The sequence below is a fragment of the Tauraco erythrolophus genome, chromosome 14, assembly GCF_009769465.1.
Source record: "Tauraco erythrolophus isolate bTauEry1 chromosome 14, bTauEry1.pri, whole genome shotgun sequence".
Lineage (NCBI taxonomy): Eukaryota > Metazoa > Chordata > Aves > Musophagiformes > Musophagidae > Tauraco > Tauraco erythrolophus.
The window spans coordinates 21272120-21298691 of record NC_141478.1 but is presented as its reverse complement, the minus strand read 5'-3'; the positions used below and the strand labels follow the sequence as shown (position 1 = coordinate 21298691).

The window sequence follows — 26572 nt, the reverse complement described above, 5'->3', positions numbered from 1 at the left end:
GGCCACCCCGAGCTCCGCCACCCCCGGGGAAGCTGCCGGAACCTCTTCCCGCTTCGAAAGGCTCCGGATTCGAGCGCATCTTCGGCAGAGCGGAAAGGCAGATGCGATTATCCGCGCCGGCTGCCGCGGCCAGCCGGTTCAGCCGTGGCCGGCGGCTCTTCTGCGCTAGCCACGGGCCGGGGGAGGGCAGGGGGTTTGAAAGCTCTTTAAAAGCCTCAGGCTGTAATCTCTGCTCAGAATAATAATAATAAAAAGAATAAAAACAGACATGGAAATGTCTTGCCACATCTGCCCGGGAAGCTTTCCGGAGCAGCCAGTGAAGGGCTAAAGGCTGGTGGGTGGTTTGGGGGGGGGAAGAGACCACGTTAAAGGGCAGCATGTGGGGTGAAGGCAGCCTCGGGAGGAGCTGTGAGGGGGTCATCCCCCAAAAAATCACCCCATCCTTTGCTCCAGCCCCTCCGCCTTTCCCCAGCCCAGCCGTTCCTCACCTGCCACAAAAATCTATCGGAGAAATGTGATTTTACGTAATCTTACATGTTCTGCTCCATGTTTTACACGCACACACACACATTAAAAAAAAAAAAAGGGAAGCGAAAATAAGGTCAAACCTTGCTTTGGCTGCCGCTGTCCCCAGGGAGGTGGCTCACTGCCAGCCAGCACTGGCTGGGGGAGAGGACAGGACCCCTGGCCCCAGTACTGGGCAGGGGGACAGGGATGAGGGGTCCCCAGCCCTTCCCAGTGGCTCCAGGCCACCCAGGCTGGCTCTTGGTCCTGGGCTTGGCTAGAGACCCCCCCCTTGGGTCTTAAAGCACAAACTTGAGACCAGAGAAGCTGGAGAAACCAAAATAAGTGTTTATTAAAGACAATAAATTACATTTCCTTGAAATACAGCAGCTATGGAGACGAGCCCCTTGCTTTACAGGGCAGGTGGCCCTCAGCACCCGGGTAAGTGACTGCTGCAGGGCTGGGGGGCGCTCCCGGGAACATCATTTGGATACTGGGGTTGTCAGAGCCCTGAGGAGCAGAGCAGGCAGGACGCCCAGGCTCTGCTTTTCGGGGAGGTTATCGATGATATGAGTGATTTCTGCTCCTCATCCATTTTACTTGATGATACCCGGCGGAGGAGCCGGCACGAGCACCCAGTCCCTGCTGAGCACTGTCACAGCTCAGGACACAAATGACGAACGCAGTCAGCACCCGCCAGACTCCAGCACGGGCAGGTTTAGGGAGCGAAAGCCTCGACCCTCCCCGTGCTCCAGCAGCGAGATGGGGGGTACGGCTGGGCTGGGACAGCGCAATCGGGTGCTGGAGGTAGTTGCTGGGCGAGAAAGGCACAACGGAGGGTGGGTGCAGGCAGCGGCCCTGACCCCCTGCCTGCCACCATCACCATCAGCCTGGTGCTCCTGGCATGGTTTTGGGGGCCTGGGCTGCGCATCTGCTCGGGGTCCTCCCAGAAGAATTTGGGAGGTGGAAGAAACACCCAGCTGAAAAGGCCAGAGACGTATGTGGCTGGCAGAGAGTGGGGGAAAATTCTGCCAGAGCCCAGTGCCAGGATAAAAATATTCTGTCGCAGCCAGCGGAGGGAATTAGAGTGGAATAACCCGCCCGATGCTGTCAGGGGAGGTTGTGGCAGCAGACGGTCGAGGCGGAGGGGGCAGACGGAACCCACCCATGGGACCCTCCGGGGGTGGGAGCCCCAGGGTGAGCCCCCGTGGCGCTGACACCCCGGGGCGGTGAGCAGCGTCCTGCCGGCCGGCTCCCAGGCATCACTGCAGGGTACAGGCTGTGCCAAGGGGGACAGAGGGCTGTCACCCCATGGCACAGGCCATCACCCTGCCCAGGTGGGCTCCCGGGCACTAACTGCCCTGCGCCGGGGGAGAGGAGGGCGTGCAGGGTTGGGATCGCCCACGGGCAGGAATATCCCCACAGCTGTGGCAGCTGTAGGGATATCTCCCGCTGCAGGACCGCAGTCACAAAGCTGGGGGACACTTCCCCAAGCCCCTTTCGCCAAACCCCCTCCGACGAGACAAGAGGAGACGGAGACAGGGACTCACTGCTCCGGACGGGCTCTGCCAGCGCCTCCTTGCCCATGGATCGTGCTTCCCGCATCTGCCGAGGGAAAAAGGGCTGTTTTCCAGCCTGTGACCCCTGCCTCAGCTCGCTCCAGAGCCCCCCATCTCCTCAAGCGGCCGTACCTTCATCTGATCTTTCAGGTACTCAGCTCGGGCCATCAGGGTCTGGATCTGGCGGAGAGGGAGGAAAAAGGCCCTTCAAAGCCGTGCCAACGGGGCTGCGCGGCCATCCCGCGGGCGGCACCCGCTCACCTCCGCATGGAGCAGCTCCCGTCGCCTCCCCGCCGGCTCCGCTGCAGAGGGAAGAGGAGGGATCGGCCGTCGGATCGGTGGTGGGAGCAAGATGGGTGTCCTGCCCCGCAGCACCCGCCGCGGTCCCACGGTCCCAACTCACCGGCCAGGAGGAGCAGCAGCTCCCCCAGGCTCTGCTGGTAGAGCTCCAGGGTGTCATCGTCGTCTTTGCCTTCCTCCTCCTGCAAGAGACCCTGGGGCTGGGCTGCAGCTGGGTTAGGGTTGGTGGGGGAGGATACGGTGGGGGGATACCCCCCACCCGGGTTTGCTTCTTTCCCTTTTCGCTCAAGGAGACCCCCAAAAGCCACGACTCACCTTAGCGATGGCAGCAGACGCCATCTCCAGCGCAGCGCAGAGCCGAGGTTTGTCCTTGGCCATCTCTGCGAGAGGGGACGTCGAAGCAGGGTGCAGCCTGGGCCCACTGGGTGCCCCCTTCCCACCCCGATGCCCAAGGGTGGCGGTGGTGGGGGGTGTCCCCAAAACCCACTACCTTTAAGGAGCTCCCTGGCCGGGTTCCCCTGCTGCAGGAGGTTCTTGTTGCTGGAGGTGACCAACGCCTTCAGCTCCTCTGCTCGGGAGATGTACTGCCCCACCTGCCAATAGTGGGGGGGAGAAAGGTGTGAGGGGACCCCCATCACAGAGGATGGGGGGATATTTTTGCCCAGGCCGGGGGAATGCTGTCGTCCCCCACCTCCCCAGGGATTTTGGGCTCACCTTAGCCCGGATGGCTTCTTTCCGGCGAGCATCACTTTCATCTAGGAGGGGGGAGAGTGACTGAACACTGGGGTGGGTGGGTGGGTTGCAAAGTGGCCTCCCCTGGGGTGCTGCCCCCCTAGATGCACCCAGAACCACCCAAGACACAACCCCCGGGGTGGACTCACAGTGCAGAGCTGGCACAAAATACTCCAGGGCTTTGCAGTAGAGGGAGAGGGCAGCGGAGGCATCCCCCTCCTGATCCTTCTTCACTGCCTCCACCACCAGGTCGGTCTGGGGAAGATGAGGAGGGGGCTCAGCGCTCGGGCCCCCCACCACATCCCTTGGGACCAGCACCCCGCTCACCCACCGCCTTGGAGAGGCTCTCAGGGCCGGGGCCGTGCTCCATATCCACAAAGGGGTGGGCAAAGAAGTTCTCGAAGGAGATGCGTTTCAAAGGGTCCCTCTCCAAGAGTTGGCTTAAGAGATCCCGGCACTCCGGGGACAGTAGGGGCCGGCTGGGCAGCTGGGGAGGGAAGGGGGCTGAGACCACCCACCCCCGGCACAGGGACAGGCTGCAAGGACCCCCCAGCTCCGTCCCATCCCACGTTACCTCAACAGCCCGCTCGCTGCGGATCTTCTCCTCCAGCTCGGCGAAGGAGCGGGAAGCGAAGGGTGGCCTCCCAAAAAGTGCTTCTGCAGGGATGGGGGGGAAAAGGGAGCGGTGGGGGGAGATGGAGAGGGGCAAACCCCTCTCAAAGGGGCTCAAGTCAAGCCCCCCAGGGCAGGGAGGGGGGGATAAAAGCAAAAGCCCACCGTAGAGGATGACACCGACCGACCACAGGTCCACCCGGGCATCGTACTGCTGGCGGCACACCATCTCGGGGGCCATGTAGAGCGGGGAGCCCCGCAGAACGTGCTGCTCGTCCCACGGCGACATGTGCTGTGCAAAGCCGAAATCTGCGGGGGAGAGGGCGGGGATGGGGTAGGGGGAGGATGGAAGAGGAATTGTCCCTCCCCGGGGCCCTGGCCTGACCTGCCAGCTTCAGCTGGGGGTTCTCCGGGGCGCTCAGGAGGATGTTCTGTGGCTTGAGGTCCAGGTGGGAGATGTTGCGGTCGTGGAGGAACTTCAAGGCGCAGGCTGGGTGGGCAGCGGGTGGATGGCAGGAATGGGTGGGACACCACCGCAGCCCCGTCCTCCCAAAAACCCCAGCAGAGGATTCCCGATGGAGCCAGCGTGGGCGTCCTTACCGAGCTGCTGCAGGAAGATGCGAGCCACCTTCTCGGGGAGGATCCGGCGCATCCGGATGAAGCGGGAGAGGTCCCCGCCAGCACAGAACTCCATGATCAGGTAGATGTGGTCGCTGTCCCACTGCGAGGCAACAAGACCTCATCGCATCGCCCCGGCTGGTCCCACCCGCCTATCCCACCCACGCAGGGGCCACCCAGACTGGTTCACCCAGTCGCTGGCCCCGAGCCCCGCGGATACCCCCGTGGGGAGGCAGGATGGAGCCCAGAAGCTGAGCCGCACGGATGCTGGGCAGACCCCCAGCCCCACCTGGAAGTCCTTGAGCTCCACGATGTGCGGGTGGCGGATGGTCTTCAGGATCTCGATCTCGGTCAGCAGGTTCTCCACCGACGCCCGGTTGAGGCTCCTCTTGCTCACGCACTTGATGGCCACCACCTCGCGCGTGTCCTTCTGCCGAGGGGAGCCAACCCTGCAGCCCCCCCACCCACCCACCCACCCACCCCGGGGGTCCTTCCCCAGCCTGCCAGGGGGGGTCTGGGTGGGGAGGAGCCCCTGGAAGGGGGTGACAGGCGGCAGGTCCCAGAGCGGCGGCAGCAGGTCGCATATAGGGTGTTCTATAGGGAGGGCTGGGGAAAGGGGGGGGGGGGGGGGGGGTCCCACGGGAGGGGAGGGGGCGCAGGAGGGGACACCCACCTTCCTGTAGGCCTTGTAGACGGTGGCGTAGGTGCCGGCGCCCAGGCGCTCGGTGAGGATGAACTCGGCCAGGCGCGGCGGCGCCCAGCCCGCCCCGGCCATTCCCGAACCGGCCCCCCCGGCCCCGGCACCCGCCGCGCTTCCGCCTTCCCAGCGCGCCCCGGCCCTGGCCACGCCCACAACCCGCCTGGCCACGCCCACAACCCGCCTGGCCACGCCCACAACCCCGGCCACGCTCCCCACCAAGCCCCGCCCCCTCGCTCCCGCCCCGCCCTCCGTGCGTGTGCGCGATTTTATTCCCAGCACATCTGCATTGTTTATTATTCATTTTTTATTTTCGACATGAAAAGATCAGAGGCGGGGGGGGGGAACCCCAAAATAATCAAAACCACCAATTTCTGGGTGAGGAGGGTGGCAGGGCACCAGGCAGCCCCCCCCACCCCCGTGCTCTGCCAGAGAAGTTGCCCAAAATGCAACACTCTCCCCCCCCCCCCCCCCCCGCCCCCCCCCCCAAAAAGATCCTCGGCGGGTAAGGAAACCATCCCCATCACACCCCATCCACATCCAAAGGGGCACCCCGTTTGGAGACACGGCTTTCGAAGCTCAACATACATCAAACCTGTTCTTTTCCAGCTGAAAAACCCCAAAAATAGGTGGGAGGAGTTGTCCCCGGAGAAAAAAAAATTCCTTCAGGCTCTCAAGGCTGGTGGGCGAAGAACGGAACCGGCACCACGCGGTGTCTGAGCCGCTGCTCCCGAACAGCGGAGCTGGCGAGTTGAACAAAAATCCCTTTTCCTCTCCCAGTTTAAGGCTGTGGTGAAGACTCAGCCCCCACTGATCCCCTTTTCCCCCTCCCCGGGGCTGTGGGTGCTGGGGAAAGGGCACAGGAACCCCTCCAGGGCCGTTGTCTGCAGGATCCTCATGGAAGCGGAGGGAGGCCAAGATGACAGACGTTTCCCGTTCTCTCTAACCCCCCTGCTCCCAGGTTTTCCTTCGTGCCACGTTACCCCGACTCCCAGGAAGCCGAGCAGTTGAAGAGGTCAAAATGCAGCATGGTGTAAGTGTAATAAACCAACAGCACAGTTTCTACTCTTAAAAATCAACGACATAAACCACATGCAAGTTACAAACCGCCCCCCCCCCCCCCCCTCCCCCCCCCAAAAACAGCAGATAACCCAATTCTTCCTAGCAAAGGCCAGTAGGAGAGAGAGAGTTAAATCCAAAACCTGCTGCCCTCACCTTCCTGCTATGGACAGGGCGAGGGGAGGAAGAGAGACAAACACTCGGTGCGTCCTGGATAGAGAAATGTATTTGCTTCAGAGAACGTCTCCCCTATCTCCCCGCACCCTAAAACAAGACAGGGAAAACTAATCCTTAAACGTAGGCCAGCTGAAGCTAAAAAAAAAATCCCAGACCTCTTCTCATCTGGAGTCGGCATCACACAGCTAACACGGTACCCCCGAAAAGTGCATCTTTAGGAAAAAAAAAAAAAAAAAAGAAAAAAAATTTAAAATAAAACAAAATGAAGGTTGGGGTGACGATGGCAGAGGAAGCGAAGGGGAGGCAGCCCGGGGAAGGGGCTAGTTTCCCCGGAAAGCACTCTGTGCGGCTGAGGAGGCTGCCCCAGCAGCTGCGTTCTGGAAGCTCCTGTTGGTGAGGATGCCTTGGGAAAACTCTTCCTGGGCCCTTTGGAAACTGGCTCCCGTGCGCCGATACAGGGAATGCACCTGGGAAACAGAAAGAGAGGGGGAAAAATAAATCAATCAGTCAGCACAGGGATGGGCTTGCCACACGGGGATGGAATGGATGCTTAACCCCTGCGCTGACGGATGCTTGCAGGGCAGGAGCTGAAGGTGCCCCGGCAACTACAACCAGTAGGTATTTCCTTCAGGATGTAACTGAGGAGAAAAGGAGGAGGAAGAGATGGAAACAGAGCCAGTCCTGCCTGTCCTTGCCTGCCCCAAAGCCACGTTTCTGCTGTTAACTGCAGTCTTCGTGCGGTTGATCAGAAGGAGGGAGGGCTTGTGTTTGGGAGCCAGCGGGAAGGCACCAGTTTGGATCCCACCAGGCTTTGAAAAATCCCACAGGATTGCGGTAGCCCCGGATACCCCAACCAAACAACTGCTCAAGCAGCTCCGGACAGACTCGAGCTAATGGGAGGTGCAAGAAATTTGGTGTCTCTGAGGAAGGTGACGTCTGGGACCTTGCTGGCCATCTTCTCCGGACAATTTAATACAAGTGACAGCACCAAAACCACTTTCATTAAAAATCTTGACCTGGCAGCGCCCTGATTACAGCTTCAAAAGCAAGCTAATCCCCAGGGAGATGAGAGGGAGGTGGCAACCCCAGGACAGCCTGGGAGCAGCCTGACCTGCAGATCTGCCACCCAGGCGAGCCCTCGCCTTGCCCCCGAGCCACTCACCTGCTTGAGGAGCAAGAGCGAGAGAACGGCGCAGAGCGTGAAGAACGCGGCCACCACCATCATGATAACGGCCACGGCCAGGTTCTCGTGCAGCTCCGACAGCGCCGCGATCCATCCGCTGCGAGAGGGAGAGAGGAGAGAGCGGGGTGAGCACGGCCAGCGCTCCATTCACAGGGAGAGACGGAGCGGAGGGAGAAGAGGCTTGGAAACTTGGGCAAGAGCCTTTTGGGGGAAGGCTCCAGGGAACTGCAAACCCAAACGTAACGGCGGTGGAAAGAGGGACGCAGAGCTCAGCCAGGCACTCGTTGGGGGCCACAATTTCCCTTCTCATTTTTAGAAGCGATCCACCTCTACGCAAGAGAATCGCGTGCTCGCCCCACCCGTGCCACAGCTCTGGCCCCTGGGCCACCCACCTTAGGTGGCAACTGATACCGTTGTCATAAATCAAGTCATTTCCATGAACATCATCTCAAAATTCAGCCAAGTAGGGTAAGGACAGGCTGGTGCATCTACATTGGTAGAGATCAGCTGGTGGATCTGGACCCTAGACCTACACCGTGACAGTTCTGCCTGGCCTGGGATGGACGTGTTGGGAGGGGAAGGAAGAAGAAGGAAGGAATGGATGAAGTTAGAGCTACAGAAAGGAGGAAACTGGCAGTTGTTGAAGGGAAGGGGCAGGGAGGATGCTGGGAGTTATCAGTGCTTGGCTGCGGGCAAAAACGCCCAGATGCCTCACTCAAAACACCCTCCTGGGTGCTGGAGAAAGGAACCATTCTCCTGGGTGCTGGAGAAAGGAACCATTCCAACTGCTCACCCAAGGAAACGGCGTGCCACCACCAGCGAGGGAACCCAGCGAGCCAAACCATCCCATTTGGCGCGTGGCACAACTTCTCGCTCACCACAAGGAAGCGGAAAGGCACACCGCGCGCTACAGCCAAAAATAACCGCGCTGCCTGGCTCCAGGAAATGGCAAAAAGCTCAAAGTCAGGCTAAAAAACGGACTGGCCCCCTTCCAATTCCCCCCCACCCCCCGCCGAGGTGGCACGAGGACAGCGCTGCCCACGAGCCGTTCTGCGGGCAGCGGGCGAAAATAGACAGCGGTTTGGCGGCGCTCATGGCCCGCGGGCTGCCCCCGGGAGAAACACCACTGGCTGTTAACCTTCTCGCTGTGCACAGTCGCTCGGGGATCTGAGCGGCGGCCAGCGCAGCGAGGCGAAAGGAAAGCCGGTGCCTTCGCTGCTGGGAGGTCTGCTGGAGCCACTCCAGAAGCCCAGACTCACCCTTCTGCACAGCGCCATCAAGAAAGGGGGAGGAGAAAAATCCCTCTGCTTATTTTTTGAAACGCAGCCCGCCGACAGCACGCTCGAGAGAAACTGAGGAAGAGTCTGGGGACAGAATCAGGCTGCCAGGAGCAGTGTTGAGTTAAGCCGTGCCCAGACTCCGGGTCAGAGATCCCTGACCCCCACGCTACAGCCTCTATCAGGGAAGGCTCCGTTTTGACGCGAGGCAGATGTGGTCAGCGGTACCACAAGAGGTACAACAAGAGGCTTGGGGATAAGTACTAAATGTATTAAGTGAGGGGGACGGCAGCAGAGGAGGTATGGAAGATTCAACATACTCCTTTCAGCGCCATCTCACAGCAGGAGTGGAAAAGGTACACGCCTTTGCTGGGATTAGGATGGGAAGAACACAGGGGAGAGGCAGCCCAGGTGGAACCTGCCAACGCGGTGTATCAGGTGAGAGAGGAAAACCATGGGAGAAAGAACAGACAGCGGCCAGAAACGGAGGAACAAGGGATCCCAAAGCTTCTAACAGTCACAGCCCCAGTGAGAAAAAGCATCCGTGCAGGGCTGTGACACAGCAGCCCGTGAAACCAAGCTTACCTGTCTCCCCAGCCCGGAATGCCGACAGCCTGGATGATGTAGATTGCTATTTGGCAGAAGAAGATGAAAAAGAAGACGAAGAAGCTGAAGGAGCTGTCAGACCTGCAGGAGAGACGGCAGCAGGAGTGAAACCCAGGGACACGATCCCTGCACAGACTCCCTTCTCTAAGAGGAGGGAAACAATCAGCGAACCCCTTTCTCCAGGAGAAAGCTGCTAAGGGAAGGTGAGTTCAGGAGGAACTTATGCAGCGACACAAGTTACAACACGTTCCACTGCATATTGCAAAACCACCCCTCTGCCCAGTGCACACACAGTGTGTTCAGCACACGAGCGTGCCAAACAGTTTCTCAGAAATTAATAAAAAGCAGGACCCTATGGTTGGCTAGGTTTGGATTGCAGGAGGAAAAAGGTCCACCATAAACGAGTTCCATCAGATGCTTCTAGTATGTTTAGGAACAAGTGGGTTTGATCTATTTCACGATGTGAAGAGCTGGAAAAATCCTGCAGGCAATATATGATCAGACCAGTCAAAACCAAAGCTCCTCCCGCTAAAAGATATATCCCCGTTACAGAAGCAAACAGTACTTGCCTGAAAGCCTTGTAAATTGGTCGGTACCAGCAGAGAAAGGCACAAGGAGTGAATAAAATAAACCACAAGATGGAGAGACCAAAGTCTACTCCTCTCTGCGCCTGGACTGTGAACCATGCCAGGCAAGCGAGCAGGTTTAGGAGCAGGGTAATCGAATGCACTGTTTGGGACAGGAGAGAGAGAGAGAAGAAACATCAGTAAGTTCTTGGAAAACTCAGAAGCCTCTCCACGCATCCCTAATCTCTCACTGAACACATGGAGCTCTGCAGAAATTAAGGAGCCTTTGGGCCATCTCATTTCCTTCCCTCCCTTGAAAACAGAGCTTAACCTAAGAACCTCATCTGATCCTGCTGCTTACAACCAAATCTTAAATCTTTTCAGAGCATCACAATTGACCAATACGGTTGAGACTGTTTTACATCCCATCTCCCAACCGTATTATCTGCTGTCTCGGACTGTAAAGTCCCCATTAAACAACAATCAGACTTCTGTCAGGAACGAGCTATTCCCAAAGCAAAAAACTTGATCCCGAGTGCTTTACATTTGCTTTCATAAAAAAGGAAGGGAGACTTTACCCTTGCAGGCAACACCTACAGAATTCACTGCGTGGCAAAGCCCAGCATTTGATACAGAATCTTCTCAGAAAAGAGTTGCCACTGCAGTTCAAGCCATGACTTACACATCCACAAGTAATACAGCATCTTGCATATCCGCTGGTAGTCGGCCGGGATGTCCGCCGAAAAATCCTGATAAAAGCATGGCTTGATGGGACACTTCTTGGGAAGTGGTGGCCAGTTGTTTTGCCTCGCTGGGGAAAGGAGAAAGGAGCAGTTCTTCACCCGCTGAAAGATTTCATTCACGCGCCATAATTTGCAAGTAGCCATTCGTGTACACTGATATTAAAACTTTGGAAGAGGCTACGTCTTGGTAAGTAACGAGGTTGGAGCCGGGAGCACAGCAGGGATGCATTAACTGCCGGCAGGAGGGAGGCAGGTTGGTCTGGTCTGGGGGCTCTCCTCCCTGCAACGGCCAAAGAACCACCACAACCGTCGCCACTCGGCGCTGCAAGTCCAGATCCAGCCGTTTAAAATCGAGGTTAGGGGAAAAATACTGGTTTTCGCTCTGGTTAAGAGACTGAAAAAAGGCTTTGTTGCCCTCAGTAATGCGGCGGTGTCACGCAACAGCTCGGACACGGAAGCAAAATTGGTGCTTGAAGAACTTAAGGTGGCCAAGCACGGACACTGAGAGCACGCTCGAGGGCAGGGACCCACCAGAGCTGGTCTCCAGCATCTCATCTCCGAGCTTGTTTCCCACTTTGTCAGTTATGGGACAACAGGTCCAGTCCCAAGAGGGACTAGAGGAAAGACACACGGCTTGGACAGGCTGAGCCTTCATCGAATTCCGACAAGCCGAGCGACTCAGTCTTCCCTGGGAAGCAGTACTCACGATTGATGCTGGCTGCGTTACTCTGCAATTCCCTTTCCTTCTTCTCCAACTCGGCTGCCTTCCTCTCTAATTCCGCCTGCTGCTGAAGCAGCCCAGCCTGCGCTGCCGCAGCCACAGCCTGAAGCAGGAGGAGAAAAAGGTAAGTCCTTCCCCACCCGAGGCAGCGGCAACGCCAAACACACCAGGTGCTAAACTGGAACGGAAGCAAAAGGCAATTCAACAGCAACAACTGAGGACAATTGGAGAGCTGAACACCTGTGGCTCACCTGGAGCTTCTTGAGGCTTTCTGCCTTACCCACTGGAAGACAAAAATCAACATCAACGCAGAACTCCACCCGGATGTTCCTCTCTTATCCCATGGGAAGACAGGGCTGGAAAAGCCCTCAGGAGGCTGTCCACTCTGTTGCCCATGCTCTACACCCTTCCAGCAAAGCTATGCTTTTCTTGGAGCTCCTTCTACCTCCCAGTTTGCCTCATTGCTCTAACTGCCTTACACCAGAGCAGTGACCAGGACCCTGGAGTTTACCAGGACAATTTCCTTCCCAGCTAGGAGAGGAGGTACAAAGGAAAGGCAAAACAGCTGTCTACCACCACCTCTCAAGCACCTCTTCTGCCTCAGCTTCTCTGCTCTTTGGATGAGGTGGCCCTGGCAGCCGGGTACTTGCCAGCCCGTCCAAGCAGCGGCTGCAACGCGCAGCTAGACTGCCTTTACACTCCTGGAACCGAGCGTGACTGAGCAGTCACCAGAACTAAGCTAAAACCATTAGCAGGGCATGTTTCGGTGTTTGCAGAGGGAAGCCAGAGCAAACAGGATACAAGGCGACGTGAGCCCTGCCACCAGAAGGACGGGGAAAAGGCAGAAACAGAACTGCACGTATGTATTTCCTACAGAGATCTGCTTCGCAAGGCAGGTACGAATGCAAGTTTAAAAGATCATCTGCAGCTTCCCGCACCCGACCCCAGAGGATCCTGCTCCACTCCCATTCCCACAAGCCTCCAGAAGCCCACAGGAGCTCCTTCAGGCTCTCCAGCCCAGCTCTCGGGAAGGCAGCAGGTTGCCATACCTGGGGAGTGGGCTCCACGGATGTCTGCAGGACAGCAGGCTGCGAGTGGCCCGAGGGCTGCGTGGCCGGCGTCGTGCGTGCCGCATTTGTCTGCGTATGAATCACAAGCAACGAGGCAAAACACGTTACACGGGGCTTCTTTTAGCCAAGAACAGCTCAAGTTTTAGCACTACTAAACCAGAAAGCAGCTCTTTGTTTTCAAAAAATTGTTAGTTCCTTACTTGCCCTGGGGGAGCAGCACTTAAGCATTACGGCTATTAGGCAGAGGAGAAAACAAAAAAAGGATTTTGACCAGTCCTCTTTGAGCTGCAAATATTGCTCTACCCTGTTTTCCCCAATGTCCTTTTCCCATCTCACCCACGACAGCAGCCTAGAAATAAGAACTACGTCCTTGCAGCGAGCCATCAATGATATCACCGCAGCAGCTCAGCTCCCAGCCCAGCGACCACATAAATATCGACGCCTCCTGCCACAAAACATCTTCCCCTTCACACTTCATGTAGCTTCGCTGCGAGGCAGCAGCGAGTGTGAGAGAAGCTGTTCCACGCGAGTGGAGAGCTCCAGCTGGGAGTTTCTTAGTGCTCCAGTGCAGGAGCAGTCGCTTGCAGCTTGCCACGGATGCTACGCTGTCCGTGAGGGAATCAGCTGCGAATGCCTCCGTCGTTTTTCTTTGAAGCTGCACCTGCCCAGGGACCTTCCCCACTGCTGAAACCACCACCGAGACGCTCAGTGCAAAGCCACGTGGCACGTACCAGCTGGGAGCTCTCAGAAAAGGGGTTGAATTCATCCAGGCCGCTTTGGCTGGTGTTTGTGAGCTGTGTCACCGAGGGATCCTGAAAGGAGAGAGAGGGGAAAGACACATCAGCATCGGACACGGGTCATCCTCAGCTTATACGTTATCCGTACTGCCCACCTTCCACCCACTCATTAACTTGGGAACAGGATGGGGTGAAACGCATCCCTGCCACAGGGAGATGGCCTTGGCTGGCAGGGAATTGAAATAACCAAGGAGATGACTACCAGCTAGGCAAGATTCGTGGGCAGAAGTAATCTCCTGCTCAGCCCAGAGGTATATTTGAAGAACTACAACGTGCTTTTGGCACAAGGAGCCCTTTCTGCAGATTACTACCACTTACCTACAGCGAGTTATTCCTAATTTCCAGGGACTGGAAGAGGGACACGAATTCATTCACCTGTGGTCAGAGAGTTGTGGGACACCCAGGACCATCTCCCAAGCCTCACTTGAACCACAAAACAAGCAAGGATCCACAAAGCAGAGCAGAGCCTCACAAAATGAGTTTCCAGGTACAACTGGTCCTGGTTGCCTCACAAGGCATTTAGACCAGCGAGCTAAAATGCCAATGATGGCTCTGAAAAGGCAAAACACCCAGGAAAACTGAGCTGGAGGTGTGACACCAATTGCTTTTGGAGGTTTTAATGCTGCTGGCATAACAGCTGCATTCACCCGTACTCACAGCATCTCCTACTTGTCTCCATCGAATAGTCTGATTGCTTAAAAAAAGGCTCTCGGCACCTCTGCCGAAAACACCTTTCTCCCCTCACCTGCAACGCCCTCAGCTGTTTTTATTTCTTTTATACACACTACTTTCCATGACAGATCCCTCTTTAACGGCCAGCCTTGGACCTCTGGAGTGTTTCCCTGCCCAGCTATTAGAGAAACGAGGTACTTTTTCAAGTGGGAAATCCTTCTGTGACAACAACCTGGAAACCTCATAGCTGAGCGTAGCTGAAAAAATTAAAAAGTGGCTTTTCACCCTTCCCTCCCTCTCCCAGCAACTCGCATCTCATGATCATTTTAATTTGGTGGTTAATGGGGTGAGGAGTAATAGAGGCTGTGACGAGGTAAGAGCCAGCAATCGAGGCTGGCCGAGTCGGTGTGCTGCAGAGAAGTCAACTGGCTTGTCTGCAACCCGCTGGAGCTGTTCCCGGAGTGTTAGCACAGCCTTCCATGGAGAGAGGCACCTACGGAACGGTTAATGAGTAACCCCACGCATCTCCTCCATAGCAGGCACTCCCCACGCAACAGGTTGCGCTGGTTTATGAATCACCCCGGGCTGAGGGATCTCCGATGGGACGCTTTCGGATGCTGCTTGATGAAGGAGGACTCCTCAGCCAAGCAGGGCTGTAAAAAAAACGGGGAGAACCAGCGGAACCGCCACGTTGTGAGGTTTTATTCCACTACTTACTCCTCCGGAGGCTTTAGCTTAACCAGTTTTGCAGGCGCATGGGCTCGCTCGACGCGAGCTTACAAGCCAGCTGACGCGTGATGGCACGACAGCCTTTAATCCGGACCAGGCGAGGTCCCATCCTGACTAAAGTCCAGCAGAAGACGACTGCACAAGGAAGAGAAACTCCCTGGAAGGTACGGGAAGAGGGAAGCAAAGGCTGCGTTAACCACTATAAGATCTTGAATGGTCAGGCTGGGAGGAGAGCGCTCAGAAATAAGGAGAAACACTAGAATGCGGAGGCGAAACACGCAGTTCTCTTCGCTCACCTCCAGGAAAAAGAAAGCCCTGCACTGCTATCGAAAGGGCAGAGAGAGCAGCACCGCTGTTTCACTGCTTCCAGCCGTGGAGCAGTTGGATTTCATAGGGAGACGACCTTTCAGCTTATTGCACAGCTTTAAAAAAAGAAAATTCCTTAATTAGGCAGTACAGCCAAGGCAAGGCAGCTCAGCTTCACTCCCTTGCTATTGTGCACGTGTCTGAAACAGATAGACGAAGAGCAGGGAACTTGCAAGGAAGCTGCAGTGTGTTTGGACATGTGTGTCCGTGCCCTGGATAGGGCAGGAAGGAAAAGAGCAGCTGTGAAACGGAGCGTGATACAAAGGCACCAGCAGAGATGAATGAGAAGATGCCCACAAGCTTCGTGTTTTCCAGTTATTTTCTGCAAGCTCCAGACTAAAAGACAGTTGACTCTCTTGAAACAAGCACGAGCCTGACTCTTCATGCTGTGAAACGGGGAAACGGGGACTTAGTTCAGCCACTGAACCACGTGAAGCCACGTTACTCGGCTGTGCCTCCTCCTCCGAGCTCTCCTCTCTGCTCCAAAGGCCCCACGTGCCTTTCCTTTCCTTTCAGAGGGTTGTTAGGAGCCTCGGTTAAACTCCAGCAATTCTTTTCAACTTGTTTCCTGCTTCAGAGCTAAGGAAGGACCTGAGCACCCGAAGGCTCTCTTACTTCTCCAGCTACTCCGTTTCATTCAGGAAGTACGTCCAGCCACAAACTCGGTGCTCACAAGTCAATTACTACATTCATCTGCGGAACACCGGCGAGCACATTCCCGTTTTCTGCCCTTCCTACCATCACTTCCACAAGCAGCAGGGATACACGGTGTAATTTTGCACGACTTCAAATTCCTCAGTGCAGAATAATTTCGTGTTCAGACCAAATTGCATTGACATGAAGATTAAAACCGTTTTCCAACGCAGTGTTTAAGGCAAATACTGAGTTGCTGTCGTGCCGTGCTGGAAGATTTTGATACAACAGGTATGTGCAAGGAAGGATAGTATTCCACTTCTTTCTGATCCAACAGGTTACAGAAACAAAACAAGATGCCTCTCTAGAGGAGACCGAGGCAAGAGAACTCAAAGGAGAATCACCTGGAACTTAACGTCGTTGTCTAAATATCTCAGTAACTGCCCCAAATATCACCAGCCCTGCAGTCAGCCGCCAGCACGGGATCTCAGAGCACCACCACTGCCTGGAAGATGCATTGAGAGAAACCTCAAGGACTTTATTATCGATATCTCTAAAGATGGACGGGAGTTTCCAGCCCTGTCTGAAGCCTGCATCGAAGTTTTGGAGACAGCTGCCGCTTAGAGCAGGCTACTGAATAAATGACAGCAGTTAATCATCTCTCGTTAACTGCTTACAATAAGTACCAGAAAGAAGAGCCAGAGATATTTTTAACAAGACTGGACCAGCTTATTCAACATCGTGAACAAAGTCTCCTTAAAAGGCAAAGCTCCCCAATTATGTCAGGATTCACAGGGCACGAAGCACTATCCCGGGATCCACAACAAGGCAAGCCAACCCAAGAGATATTCATCAGCGTGACAAGGCTGTGAGGGTGAAGACACTTCTAATCTTCCAGCAAGATCTCCAGAGCGTGTGGAAGGAGATGGCAGCGCCTGTCGGGCAGGAAAACCGTCCCCCCAGCCCTGCGCAGCACCGAGCCAGCACACGGATCCAAACCCCGGCAGGGAACAGGCTCGTTTGTCACCAGATTGACCAGACCGGGGCAGTGCTGTCCTACATCGTTGAGATGCCATGTTCAAATCGCAGAGACAGGGCTTGGAGGCTCCAGGCAGCAGCAGTCGGAGATTCCTCGCGTCCAGCTGCTGATGACCGGGGAAACTTTTCTTCAAAAGAAGGGACAGAGGTGAAGGTGAAACCTCGCGCTCCCGCGAGAGGACACAAAACCTGCCCCAAAGACCAGCTGCAAAGAGCCACGGGACTACGGCAGGGGCGTCCCCGGCGTGACGTACGTGTGTCCTCGTTAAAACACAAGCGTGACATCAGAGTTTTACCTGTTGTAAATCGCTCCTAATCTTTTTTGTTTGAACAGTGAGTAAAGCACGAGCACGGCCCTGTTCGGTCAGATACCAGGGCAGCTACAACGTGTGTAAAGCAGGAGAATATTTACTTCCTCAGTGCTGTAGCAATAAATCCCTGCAGGAACAGTGGCTGTACGTGGGAGCCATCCTATATTTACCCTCCATGGGAAAACCATTACAGGAACGCGGTCATCCAAAACCTTCCCGAGACACACGAGAGCACGTTAAGATGACGGTGAGGGAGAGAAAGGCTTTTTTTACTTCTGATTTCACTTGGATTCCTCAAACCACTGAGCCTCATCGACAAACAGTTTCGCTTTGGCTTGGCCACGCCGTCCGAGGTCAGGAACGGAGCCCTTCCTGCCGATTACATCCCGGCCGAGCAGCAAAGGCAAGGCGGTGCCGGCGGCCGCTCAACGGTGGAAGCCAAAGCCAGAACGCTCGTTTTGGCACCACCGCCACACCAGTTGGGTCTGAGAGGCCATTCCTGGCCGACTCCCTGCGTTCCCGAGCACGGGGGTTAATCCCACAGAGGAGAAACGAGGTGAAAGCGGACACAGCCCCCAAGAACCTCAAAGGCTTTGGCCCCCGAAAACCACGGCCGAAGGCTGCGCTTTGCCTTAGAGGGTCGATTTTAAGAGCCAGCGCTACGACACCCTAAAAACGGACCCCGGAGAGTCCCGGCAGCCGGTCATCCCGCCGTGGAACCGGATTATCTTTAACATTTCCGCCGTTTCAGCACCCCCCGAGGCTCCGCTGGCGCTGAAACCCCCTCCCCAAACGCCGGAGAGGTGGGGGACGAGCGGGGTTCGAAGCAGGGGGTGACGCGAGACCCCTCCTCGGGCGGAGGAGCGCTCCGCTGCGGGGAGAAACGGGGGCTTCGAGCGAGCGACGGCGGGAAGGGCCGGGCGGCCCTCGGCGGGGTCACGCCGCCCCTGGGTGAGCCGCGGCGGGCTGGGGAGGCGGCGCGGGGACCCCCGGGGCTCCCCGCGGATAAGCGAGGCCGGGGCAGCGCGGCCCCGGGGGGATCCCGGTCCCGGTCCCGGTCCCAGCACGCCTCCCTTAGTCCCGCCTCCTCGCCCTGATTGGCCGCGGCGGGGAGAAGCGGCGCCGCCATTGGCCAGCAACTCTTCAATCAGTGCCACGTCCCGCCGGCGGCGGTGGTGGGGAAGGAAGAAGCGGGCAGGGGGGAGGAAGGAGCCGCCCGGTGCCCACCTGGAAGGGATTGATGTCCACCGGGTCGGCGAACGGGTTGGTGTCGAAGCCCGACATGGGCGCGGTCCCCGCGGCTCCGCTCAGCGCCGCCGCCGCCGCCGAGGCAGGTACTTCCGGTGCGGCCGGGGCGCTGTGCCATCGGCCACGTGACCTGGCCTCGCCCCGCCCACCCACCGGCCGCGCAGGCGCATTGCAGGCGGGGCCGCGTGACGTCACAACGGCGGCCGCCGCCTATAGCGCCGGGGGGGGGGCGGTGTTAACCCTATAGGCGGGGCCGCGCTTTCCATTGGGGCGCCTATAGAGGGACCTATTGGGGGAGCAGCACGCTCTGCAAGGGGTGCCCCTATAGGGCCCATAGTCTGTCCCCTATAGCGCGTCACCTATAGAATATCCCCTATAGAGTGGCCCCTATAGAATACCCCCTAGAGAATACCCCTTATAGTCCCCCCAAAGACCTCGCAGAGGTTCATGCTGGCGGGCAGTGCCGCTGCCCGGGCAGCCGGCCGCGCAGCCCCATACCGCGCTCCCCTATAGCTGCTATAGGGCGCGCGTAGGGCGCTGCCCCGCCCCGCCCAGCCCAGCCCAGCCCGGCCCGGGGAGGCGGTGCCGCCGCCGGAGCCCCCCTCCGCGGGACTACGGTTCCCGGCCTGCCCTGCACCGCCGTGCCCGCCGAGCCATGGCGGAGATCCGCGGTGAGCGGGGCCCGGAGGGCGGCGGGGCGGGGGGGGGGCACCCCCGGGCGGGCACGGCACCTCCCCGGGCAGCGTGGGACCCCCGGGCCCGCAGGGTGTCCCCAGGGAGACGGGATCCCCCCGTGGGGATGGGAACCCTCGGGTGGGCGGGTCACCCCTACGAGGACGGAGACCCCCAGGGCGGTGGGGGGGTGGGTTGGGGGGCGGTGGGTTATTTCCACCCGCCGGTAACGTCCGCCTTCCCTCCCGCAGTGTTCCCGCTCTCCTGCGCCGTGCAGAACTACTCCTGGGGCAAGGTGGGGCTGGAGAGCGAGGTGGCCAAGCTGGTGGCCAGTGGCGACCCTCTGGTCCAGATCCAGCCCGACCGGCCCTACGCGGAGGTGAGTGCTGGGCCACGCGGCCGTGTGTCCGTCCCATCCATGTGTCCATCCCATCCCTGAGTCCATCCCAGCCGGCTGTGGCTCTCGCCATCCCAGGTTCGGCCAGCTCCGGGAGGGATCTGGCTCCTCTCCCCCGTCCCCTATAGCCCCTGGGGGCTGCGGGGCTGCCCGAGGAGGAGGAGGGGAGAAGCCTGGCATGACTCAGCCCCCGAGGCAGCTGCCTTGGCCGCATCGATTGCCTCCGGGGCCAAGCAGCCTCGAGAAAAGCCCAAGTCATCCCCTTGGCTCAAGGGGTCCATCCGTCCGTCCGTCTGTCTGTCTCCCCCAGCTCTGGATGGGTGCGCACCCCCGGGGCGACGCTGTCATCCGGGATAACCGCATCCCCCAAAAGACCCTGGGCCAGTGGATCGCCGACAACCCTGCCTGCCTGGGGGCCAAGGTGAAGGACACCTTCCAGGGTCAGCTGCCCTTCCTCTTCAAGGTGCTGTCGGTCAACACCGCCCTCTCCATCCAGGCGCACCCCAACAAGGTAGGGAGAGCCCCGGGGGGACAGCCCCGGCCAGACCCCGTGTCCCTGGGGAGGTCACCCAGCTCCTTTGCCCCCTTCTCCAGGAGCTGGCGGCGAAGCTGCACGCCCAGTTCCCCGAGCACTACCCCGATGCCAACCACAAGCCCGAAATGGCCATCGCTCTCACCCCCTTCGAGGGCTTGTGCGGCTTTCGGCCGGTGGAGGAGATCGTCTCCTTCCTCCAGAGTAAGGATGGCGAGGGAGGGCGGGCGTGAGGGTGGACCCCGGTGCCACCTTCCCTCCCTGCGGTGGCTTCAGGGTGGGGACGGTGGCTGTGACACCCTGGGCTGGTGGCAACCAGTGGGGCTGACCGGGCTGGCCGCCCCGGCAGGCGTCCCCGAGCTGCGGGCGCTGATCGGGGAGGTGGCGGCGGAGCAGCTGGAGCGCAGCGGGAGCGACGACCCCCGCGGTGTCTCGGCCGCCCTCCGCGTCTGCTTCACCCGCCTGATGAAGAGCGAGAAGAAGTTCTTCGTCGACCAGCTGAACATGCTGGTGAAGAGGATCTCCCAGGAAGGTGGGTTCTCGCTGCCCGCCGTGGCCCCCCAGAACGTTTTTGGGGTGGGGGGGCTGTGTTTAGGGAAGGGGATGGGGCACCCCCCCAGCTCCCTCCCCTGGTCTCTGCCCACGCAGCGGCGGAAGGGAAGGACACGTCGGGGAGCAACGGTGACCTGCTGCTGCGGCTGCACTCCCAGTACCCAGGGGACATCGGCTGCTTCACCATTTATTTCCTCAATCTGGTGAGGCTGGAGCCGGGGGAGGCCATGTTCCTGGGAGCCAACGAGCCCCACGCCTACCTGCACGGAGGTGAGCATCGCAGTGGGCCTTCCTCCCTGCCAGGACCTTGCAGGGACTGTCTCCCAGGGCGGCCGCGGTCTCCTGCACAAGGTTGGCCAGGTGGGAGGGCTGGGGTGGGCTGACGGCGCTGCCTCGTTGCCCGCAGACTGCGTGGAGTGCATGGCGTGCTCGGATAACACGGTGCGTGCCGGGCTCACCCCCAAATTCATCGACGTCCTCACCTTGTGTGAGATGCTCAACTACACGCCGGCGCCCAGCAGCTCCAAGATCTTCCCGGCCACGCAGAGCCAGCTCGACCCCAGTGTCTACCTCTACGACCCGCCCGTGCCAGACTTTGCCATCATGAGGATAGAGGTGAAGGGAGACAGGGATGCTTTTAGGGGGGAGACGTGGTGGTGGGGACACCAGCTTTGGCTCTGCTCTTGGTAGGACGTCATGGGGTTGGCCGGGGTTTTCTTGGCTTGGGTTTGCTTGCCTTTGTGGCTACTGCCTGAGGGAGGGTGGAGGGATGCTGGGGTCACCCCTGGGCAGCACCACAGGCTCCTCTCCCTCCCCTGTCCCGTCTGCCTAGAGCTCGCTCACCTTCTCCAGCAGCTCCGGGCAGAAGGAGAACCACGAGGACGTCTCAGGGGTGCAGGTCCCTGGGCTTGGGCTGGGTGGCCTGGGCACAGCAAAGGCGGCTGCGGGTTGGGAAGAGAGCTTGCAGCTCTCCGAAGAGAAGAAAAGCTGGGGGAGACTCAAGCCACGGTGACCCTTTCCGTTGCAGATCCCTGCCTCCATCAAGCTCTACCTCGTCTCTGCCATGGAGTCTGCCAGCATCTTGCTAGTGATCCAAGGGACGGCGGTGGGCACCTCCACAGCCGCAGCCTCCGAAATGACTCTGCGTCGCGGCTCCGTGCTCTTCATCTCTGCCAACGAGAGCATCTCCCTCCACCTCTCCTCGCCGGACGGGATGCTGCTCTTCCGAGCCTGCTGCCTCCTCTGAGCGGGACCCGGGACGCTTCCCCCATCACTCCATGATCGAGTAGATAGAAACTGGCCTGGACAAAGTCATCTCGCTTGGAAGTTTCTCCTCCACCTATTAAAGCCCCAAAACAGCCCACACCCCACGCGTAGAGAAGCAATTCCACGAATCGACTCCTCGGACGTGGCGTGGAGCAAGAGCGGGCGGAGGAAAAGCATCTCCCCTCGCGGCTCGTTAGCCACGTCCCCGTAGCATCGTCCCCTCTGGGTGCTGCTGATGCCGTACGACAACTCCTTTTATTATTATTTCCCCCCCCCTCCTTTTTTCCTTCTCGCTGAGAAGCAGCGGGGAGGCCCGAGATCCGCGCCCCCGCGTCTCGAGCACCTCCGCCCGGCTTCCACGAGCTGCTGCTCCCCCCGTGAATGTGACACTGAGGTTTCTGCTGCTGCCACGTCACCCCTCTCCCCAGCCGTAAAAAGGGGGCTGCTTGGCAGGGTGATGGAGCCAGAGAGCCGCCGGTGCTGTGAATAAAGTGGTGACTTTGTCCTTGGTGCAGATGGCTCCAAAAACACGCCGGGGTGAGGGAAGGAGCCCTCCCCAGCAGGGTTGTGTTGGGGGGGGATGAAGGGGGCTCAGCACCCTGCCACAGCACCAGGACAGCCTCCGAGTAGTGAAACCCAGTTTATTCAAGTGCTCCCTTCAACAAGGAAAATACAAAACCAAACCAAAACTGGTTCAAGCCTCTAAACATCAAATATTTAAATAAGGTTTCTTGATAAGAAGCTGATTGTCCCCGATGTAGTACGGCAGGACCGTGACTTAAGGCAGCTTTTAAGGCTCCCAGCAGATATGACTCCCCAGCACCTCCCCCAAATCTGCACCCAGAGGGACCCGTCCAGAGCTGGCATAGGGTGGGGGGTCTGCCCTGCCCCTCGCCTGCACCAAAGCAGCTTTGGGGAGAACTGGGACAAGCCGTTAGCTCTGAACCCAGACCCGATGGACTTAATGAATCCAAAGCAGGGAGGTCCCAGCCCAAGTGGTGGCTGCTGGTGGATATAACAAATGCAGATGCTTAAAGCTCAGCACCCCATTAGGTTTCTCCCCATCTTCTCTGCCAGAGCAGCATCTTTGGTTCAGGTCAGCCCAGGCTTTGGGAGGAGGGAACCCGGCAGCGATTAATTGCAAGCAACACGAGATAATTAAATGAAGCAGCTCTCTGCCAGCCGACCTCTGGCCTCAGCCAGCCAGGGAGGAGGGGTGACTGAAGCTAAAATAAATAGAAAATGGGTCTCGGGGCTTCCCAGCCTGGTCCCACACCATTGCAGTTCGACCCCACCATCAACCACTTCTTCATTAGGGAGGGAAACCCATATCTGGGGGCCAAGTCCTGATCCTCAACGTGGCCGATTAGAGGAGGAAAAGCGGAGGTCAGGCACACAGAAGAGCTTTTGCTGCTGCACCTCCTCATTCCTTCCCTTTGCACCCCCGTGGGGTTGCCCAGGCTCTGCTTCTCCTCCCTCCCCACCCCAGCCAGGCGACACATCCCATCCAGGCCACCTAAACGTCACCGTGCCACCTCTCTCTGATATTGCTGAGTGTAACAAAAGTCCTTTGGGGTCGGTTGGTTGCTGCTGCCCACCACGAGCAGCGACGCAGCATCATTCGGTCCTTGTGTCACCGCTCCGGTGGGGGACACGGACACCAACAGCCATCCCACGGGACAAAGAAAAGTGCTGGCTTTTCACCTGTGCTTGCACGGCCCTGGCCGAGCGGCGTCTACTGGACGACGCAGGAGAGAGAGTCTCCGAAACAACAGGGGCAAGAAGAGGAGGTGACAGGTTTCGGGGGGATGAGATCCAGATCTTCGTCATCGGGGACCTCGTCGAGGTGGTACCCGTCCTGCAGCAGCTGCCGGCTCAGGTCCTGGTTCACCTGCTGTGGAGGGAAGAAAGGAGGCAGAGCTGGTTAAAATTAGTCCTGGGTTAGTTCAAATTTAGGTCCCTGGGTAAAATTAGTCCCGGTTTGGTTAAAATTGGGCTTGCAAAGGGTAGGGCTGCGAGCAAGAAGGGCATCGCATCCTCCAGCACCTTACGTGGGGAAGAAGCAGCACAACCAGCACGGAGAAGACAAAAGGAGAAGACCAAAGAGGTTTTCCCAGGCTGCAGCACCCTGACACGCACCCCGTGCACCCCAAAACACCCCGTGGGCTGCAACACCCTCGCACGACAGAGCTCGTCGTCTGCCCCGCTGTGGCAGCCAGCTGGGGCTTGCAAAAGGGAGACTGAGGCATGGTGGGGACCGCGCCATCAGAGCCAAACCCCTGGACTTGCCTCAGCGGAGGAGTAGCCCGAGGAACATCTGGATCCCAGCTCGCCATCACTAAGAGAAGAAGGAAATGGTCAGAGCCAGCTGGGAAGTGGTGTCCTAGCTTGGGATGCAGACTAGGGAACCTCAGGGTGAGGGGGAAAAGGGATCCGGCAGCGTAACCCCAAGGGATTTGTTAAACTGGGGACAACGGGAGCGTTTCACTGCTGAGAGGTGCAACTGGGGATGCTCTACAAGTGACAAGGAAAATCAATCAATCCTGCCCCCCCCCAAAAAAAGCCAGCTGTGAGCCTGCAACACCCCCCCACCCAAAATCCTGGGATATTTACCCAGTCCCTACCTGTCCGAATCGAGGGAGACCAGGTTTTCATCCGGCGTCTGGCTGAGCGCCGTGTAGCCCTTGTTAAACTTCACCGACCTGCCGGAACGCAGAGGGATGAGGCTCCAACAGATGTTTTGGCGTGGAAACGCAGCCACGGAGCTGATGGACCGAGGAGCCGGGGCAGGAATCCCCCATCCTGAACGTCCCTTCCCACCCAGCCACTGTCCAGGGCCACGACCAGCTAGAAATAAACTCCATCTAAGCCCTCTCGCTGAAATCCTGAGCACCAAACCATCCCCAAAACAAAGAGGAGGAGGAGCACGGCTCCTGCTAGAGCAACTCCTAACTTTTGCAGGAAAAGTGCTGTATTTTTTTATACTGGCTGCTTGCTGGCTGCAACAAAGCCAGCAGACTAAGGTCCCCAAACTCATTTTTCAATCCTCTGAGTTTCCCAGTCTTCCCAAGGAACATGGAAAAGTACATCTTGGGGAAAAGGAACAAGAAAAAACGGGATATCTGACCTTTTAGCCACCGGCTTCGGGTGGTGCGGCGCGGGTCCCCCCAGCAGCCCCTGCCTTCGCAGTGCCGCCTTCGCCAGCTCCCGCTGCCTCTCTGAAAGCCAAGCACAGGGACAGAGCTAAAAACACCCAAGGGTCTTTTTTTTTTCTTGGGGGGATGGGGGGGAATATCCATTGCAGGTGGATATTCTATACCCATAGGATACTCCTATGCTAGGGAGAGCACAGGGGCACCGTGCTGGTTTCCATAGGCAGCGCCAATGGGGTTTTATGGTTTTTTTATGAGTATTTTTATGGTTTTGACCTGCCGAGGAATAAAAAGTATTGCCCACTGTGGGGGAAGAGGCTCAGACGTCTCCCCAAATGCCGGCGGAGTCGCTGCGCCGACACCGAGCGTCACTTACGGAGCGTGGCACGAACGGAGGGAGGCTTGCTCATGATGTAGGGTCCCCTTTTCTCCGGAGCATCCGTCGCCTTGTTCGGCCTCTTGTTTTCAGTCCGAATCAGCTAAAAAAAATAAGGGAAAGAAGCAGATTTAATAGCACCCAGCGTGGAAATCTGCCACCGGGGAGAGCTGAGAGGGGACAGTTCCGCCTCCCCAGCCCTGTGCCGCGGCCGGAGGAGGGAGAGGAAAAGGAATAAGCAGATCTATTAGCAGATGAAGGGATTATTTGGGAACGGTGATGCTAAATTAAAAGCCACACGCAGCGACCGGCAGTTTCTTCGCAAGCCTAACTCCAATAACACTCGAGTGATGACACGATGGAGGAGATTCAACCAGCAGGTTCATCAAATAAAACACAAGGACACTTTATTTTAATTTCTCCGCAGGTTTTGAGCCTTTTAAGCTTCTCGCCACGCAATAATGAAACCACATCATTAAAACGAAAGAATGAAGAACAATGAAGAAAATAGAGGAAAAATGAGAAAACGGGGGGAGAGAGTCGGTGCGGGAGGGACGGGGAATTAGAGGAAGCAGTTAGCGAAGAAACAACACAGAGGAACTGGGGTGGTGATCGGAGAGCACAACCCGGATTAGCATCAGTGTTTAAACCGGAATTAGCAGGGCAGAGCCTTACATGTGGGAATAACGCCATGCGCAGGGAGCTGGGGCCGCCCGAGCCAGCGGGATTAACCGGGCAGGCAGCATGCACATACCCCATACTGCCCCACATACACACCCCAGCCCTATACCACCCCCATGGATGTACCCCAGACTGCCCTATGCGCATACCCAGCCCTATACTGCCCCATGCACATACCCCAGCCCTATACCACCCCCATGGATGTACCCCAGACTGCCCTACGCGCATACCCAGCCCTATACCACCCCCATTCACACACCCTGCACTGCCCCACACACACACCCCAGCCCCATACCGCCCCATACCACACCCCATGGATATACCCCCCCTGCACATACCCCATACCACGCCCCAGACACATACCCCCCCTGCACGTACCCCATACTGCCCCACACTCCCCCAGCCCCGCACATACCCCCGGTCCCCGTCGCCCTCCGGCTCCGCTCGCAGCGGGAGCAGGAGCGGGACCGGGACCAGCCCCGGCTCCGGCTCCGCCGCCGCCCGTCGCCATGGCCGCCCGCCGCCCCGCCCCCGCGCCAGCAGCCAATGGCAGCGCTCGGCGCCGGGATCCGGCCAATGGGAGGCGGGGTGGTGGCGCGCCCCTCCGCCGCGCATGCGGAGTGCGACCCTCCGGGCAGCGGGCCGGGACACCGGGACACCGGGACACCGGGACACCGGGACACCGGGACACCGGGACACCGGGACACCGGGACACCGGGACACCGG

At 58.3% G+C, this 26572-nt stretch overlaps 4 protein-coding genes across 7 annotated transcripts; 1 reads left to right on the top strand and 3 right to left on the bottom strand.

Moving 5' to 3' along the window:
- Nucleotides 1-1731: 1731 nt before the first annotated feature.
- On the bottom strand, nt 1732-5100 carry ULK3 (unc-51 like kinase 3). The gene is made up of 16 exons (XM_086620535.1): nt 4999-5100; nt 4615-4755; nt 4308-4428; nt 4093-4197; nt 3873-4016; nt 3670-3752; nt 3427-3582; nt 3245-3350; nt 3078-3118; nt 2854-2956; nt 2679-2743; nt 2467-2545; nt 2325-2365; nt 2196-2243; nt 2055-2109; nt 1732-1783 (listed from the first exon to the last, which is right to left on the bottom strand). Exons 1-16 carry the CDS (start codon nt 5098-5100, stop codon nt 1767-1769), a joined length of 1407 nt encoding a protein of 468 aa, XP_086476661.1. The 3' UTR covers nt 1732-1766.
- A 1377-nt stretch (nt 5101-6477) lies between these two features.
- Nucleotides 6478-18280, bottom strand: SCAMP2 (secretory carrier membrane protein 2). 2 transcript variants are annotated; one of them, XM_086620537.1, is made up of 10 exons: nt 18198-18280; nt 13156-13236; nt 12348-12493; nt 11918-11953; nt 11340-11485; nt 10573-10701; nt 9894-10053; nt 9304-9405; nt 7421-7538; nt 6478-6725 (listed from the first exon to the last, which is right to left on the bottom strand). In XM_086620537.1, the coding sequence occupies exons 1-10, from the start codon at nt 18252-18254 to the stop codon at nt 6579-6581; spliced, it is 1122 nt and encodes a 373-aa protein (XP_086476663.1). In that variant the 5' UTR covers nt 18255-18280; the 3' UTR covers nt 6478-6578. The 2 variants fall into 2 exon arrangements, with proteins under 2 accessions (XP_086476663.1, XP_086476664.1); XM_086620538.1 differs by lacking the exon at nt 11918-11953 and having other exon boundaries at nt 11340-11457; nt 12404-12493.
- A 593-nt stretch (nt 18281-18873) lies between these two features.
- On the top strand, nt 18874-21631 carry MPI (mannose phosphate isomerase). 2 transcript variants are annotated; one of them, XM_086620454.1, is made up of 8 exons: nt 18874-18889; nt 19142-19269; nt 19598-19798; nt 19882-20023; nt 20169-20351; nt 20468-20641; nt 20778-20986; nt 21399-21631. In XM_086620454.1, the coding sequence occupies exons 1-8, from the start codon at nt 18874-18876 to the stop codon at nt 21615-21617; spliced, it is 1272 nt and encodes a 423-aa protein (XP_086476580.1). In that variant the 3' UTR covers nt 21618-21631. The 2 variants fall into 2 exon arrangements, with proteins under 2 accessions (XP_086476580.1, XP_086476581.1); XM_086620455.1 differs by lacking the exons at nt 18874-18889; nt 20169-20351 and having other exon boundaries at nt 19228-19269.
- A 700-nt stretch (nt 21632-22331) lies between these two features.
- On the bottom strand, nt 22332-26357 carry FAM219B (family with sequence similarity 219 member B). 2 transcript variants are annotated; one of them, XM_086620434.1, is made up of 6 exons: nt 26262-26357; nt 25166-25268; nt 24765-24855; nt 24262-24339; nt 23927-23975; nt 22332-23531 (listed from the first exon to the last, which is right to left on the bottom strand). In XM_086620434.1, exons 1-6 carry the CDS (start codon nt 26355-26357, stop codon nt 23373-23375), a joined length of 576 nt encoding a protein of 191 aa, XP_086476560.1. In that variant the 3' UTR covers nt 22332-23372. The 2 variants fall into 2 exon arrangements, with proteins under 2 accessions (XP_086476560.1, XP_086476561.1); XM_086620435.1 differs by having other exon boundaries at nt 26325-26357.
- Between the last annotated feature and the right edge of the window lie 215 nt (nt 26358-26572).

Excerpts from the sequence above, each read along its gene's own strand:
- ULK3 (XM_086620535.1), bottom strand. The coding sequence starts at position 5,100 with ATGGCCGGGGCGGGCTGGGCGCCGCCGCGCCTGGCCGAGTTCATCCTC. Across the intron at positions 3,583-3,669 it reads GCAGCGAGCGGGCTGTTGAG|CTGCCCAGCCGGCCCCTACT; the intron begins GTAACGTGGGAT and ends TTCCCTCCCCAG. Across the intron at positions 2,957-3,077 it reads AAGAAGCCATCCGGGCTAAG|GTGGGGCAGTACATCTCCCG; the intron begins GTGAGCCCAAAA and ends CACTATTGGCAG.
- SCAMP2 (XM_086620537.1), bottom strand. The coding sequence starts at position 18,254 with ATGTCGGGCTTCGACACCAACCCGTTCGCCGACCCGGTGGACATCAAT. Across the intron at positions 11,954-12,347 it reads GAGAGCCTGAAGGAGCTCCT|GCAGAAGAGGTGCTTGAGAG; the intron begins GTGGGCTTCTGG and ends AGAGAAGCTGAG. Across the intron at positions 6,726-7,420 it reads CGCTCTTGCTCCTCAAGCAG|GTGCATTCCCTGTATCGGCG; the intron begins GTGAGTGGCTCG and ends TCTGTTTCCCAG.
- MPI (XM_086620454.1), top strand. Across the intron at positions 19,799-19,881 it reads TCCAGGCGCACCCCAACAAG|GAGCTGGCGGCGAAGCTGCA; the intron begins GTAGGGAGAGCC and ends CCCCTTCTCCAG. Across the intron at positions 20,987-21,398 it reads TTGCCATCATGAGGATAGAG|ATCCCTGCCTCCATCAAGCT; the intron begins GTGAAGGGAGAC and ends TTTCCGTTGCAG.
- FAM219B (XM_086620434.1), bottom strand. The coding sequence starts at position 26,357 with ATGGCGACGGGCGGCGGCGGAGCCGGAGCCGGGGCTGGTCCCGGTCCC. Across the intron at positions 25,269-26,261 it reads GAGGGCGACGGGGACCGGGG|CTGATTCGGACTGAAAACAA; the intron begins GTATGTGCGGGG and ends TATTTTTTTTAG. Across the intron at positions 24,856-25,165 it reads CTCCGTTCGTGCCACGCTCC|AGAGGCAGCGGGAGCTGGCG; the intron begins GTAAGTGACGCT and ends CTTGGCTTTCAG.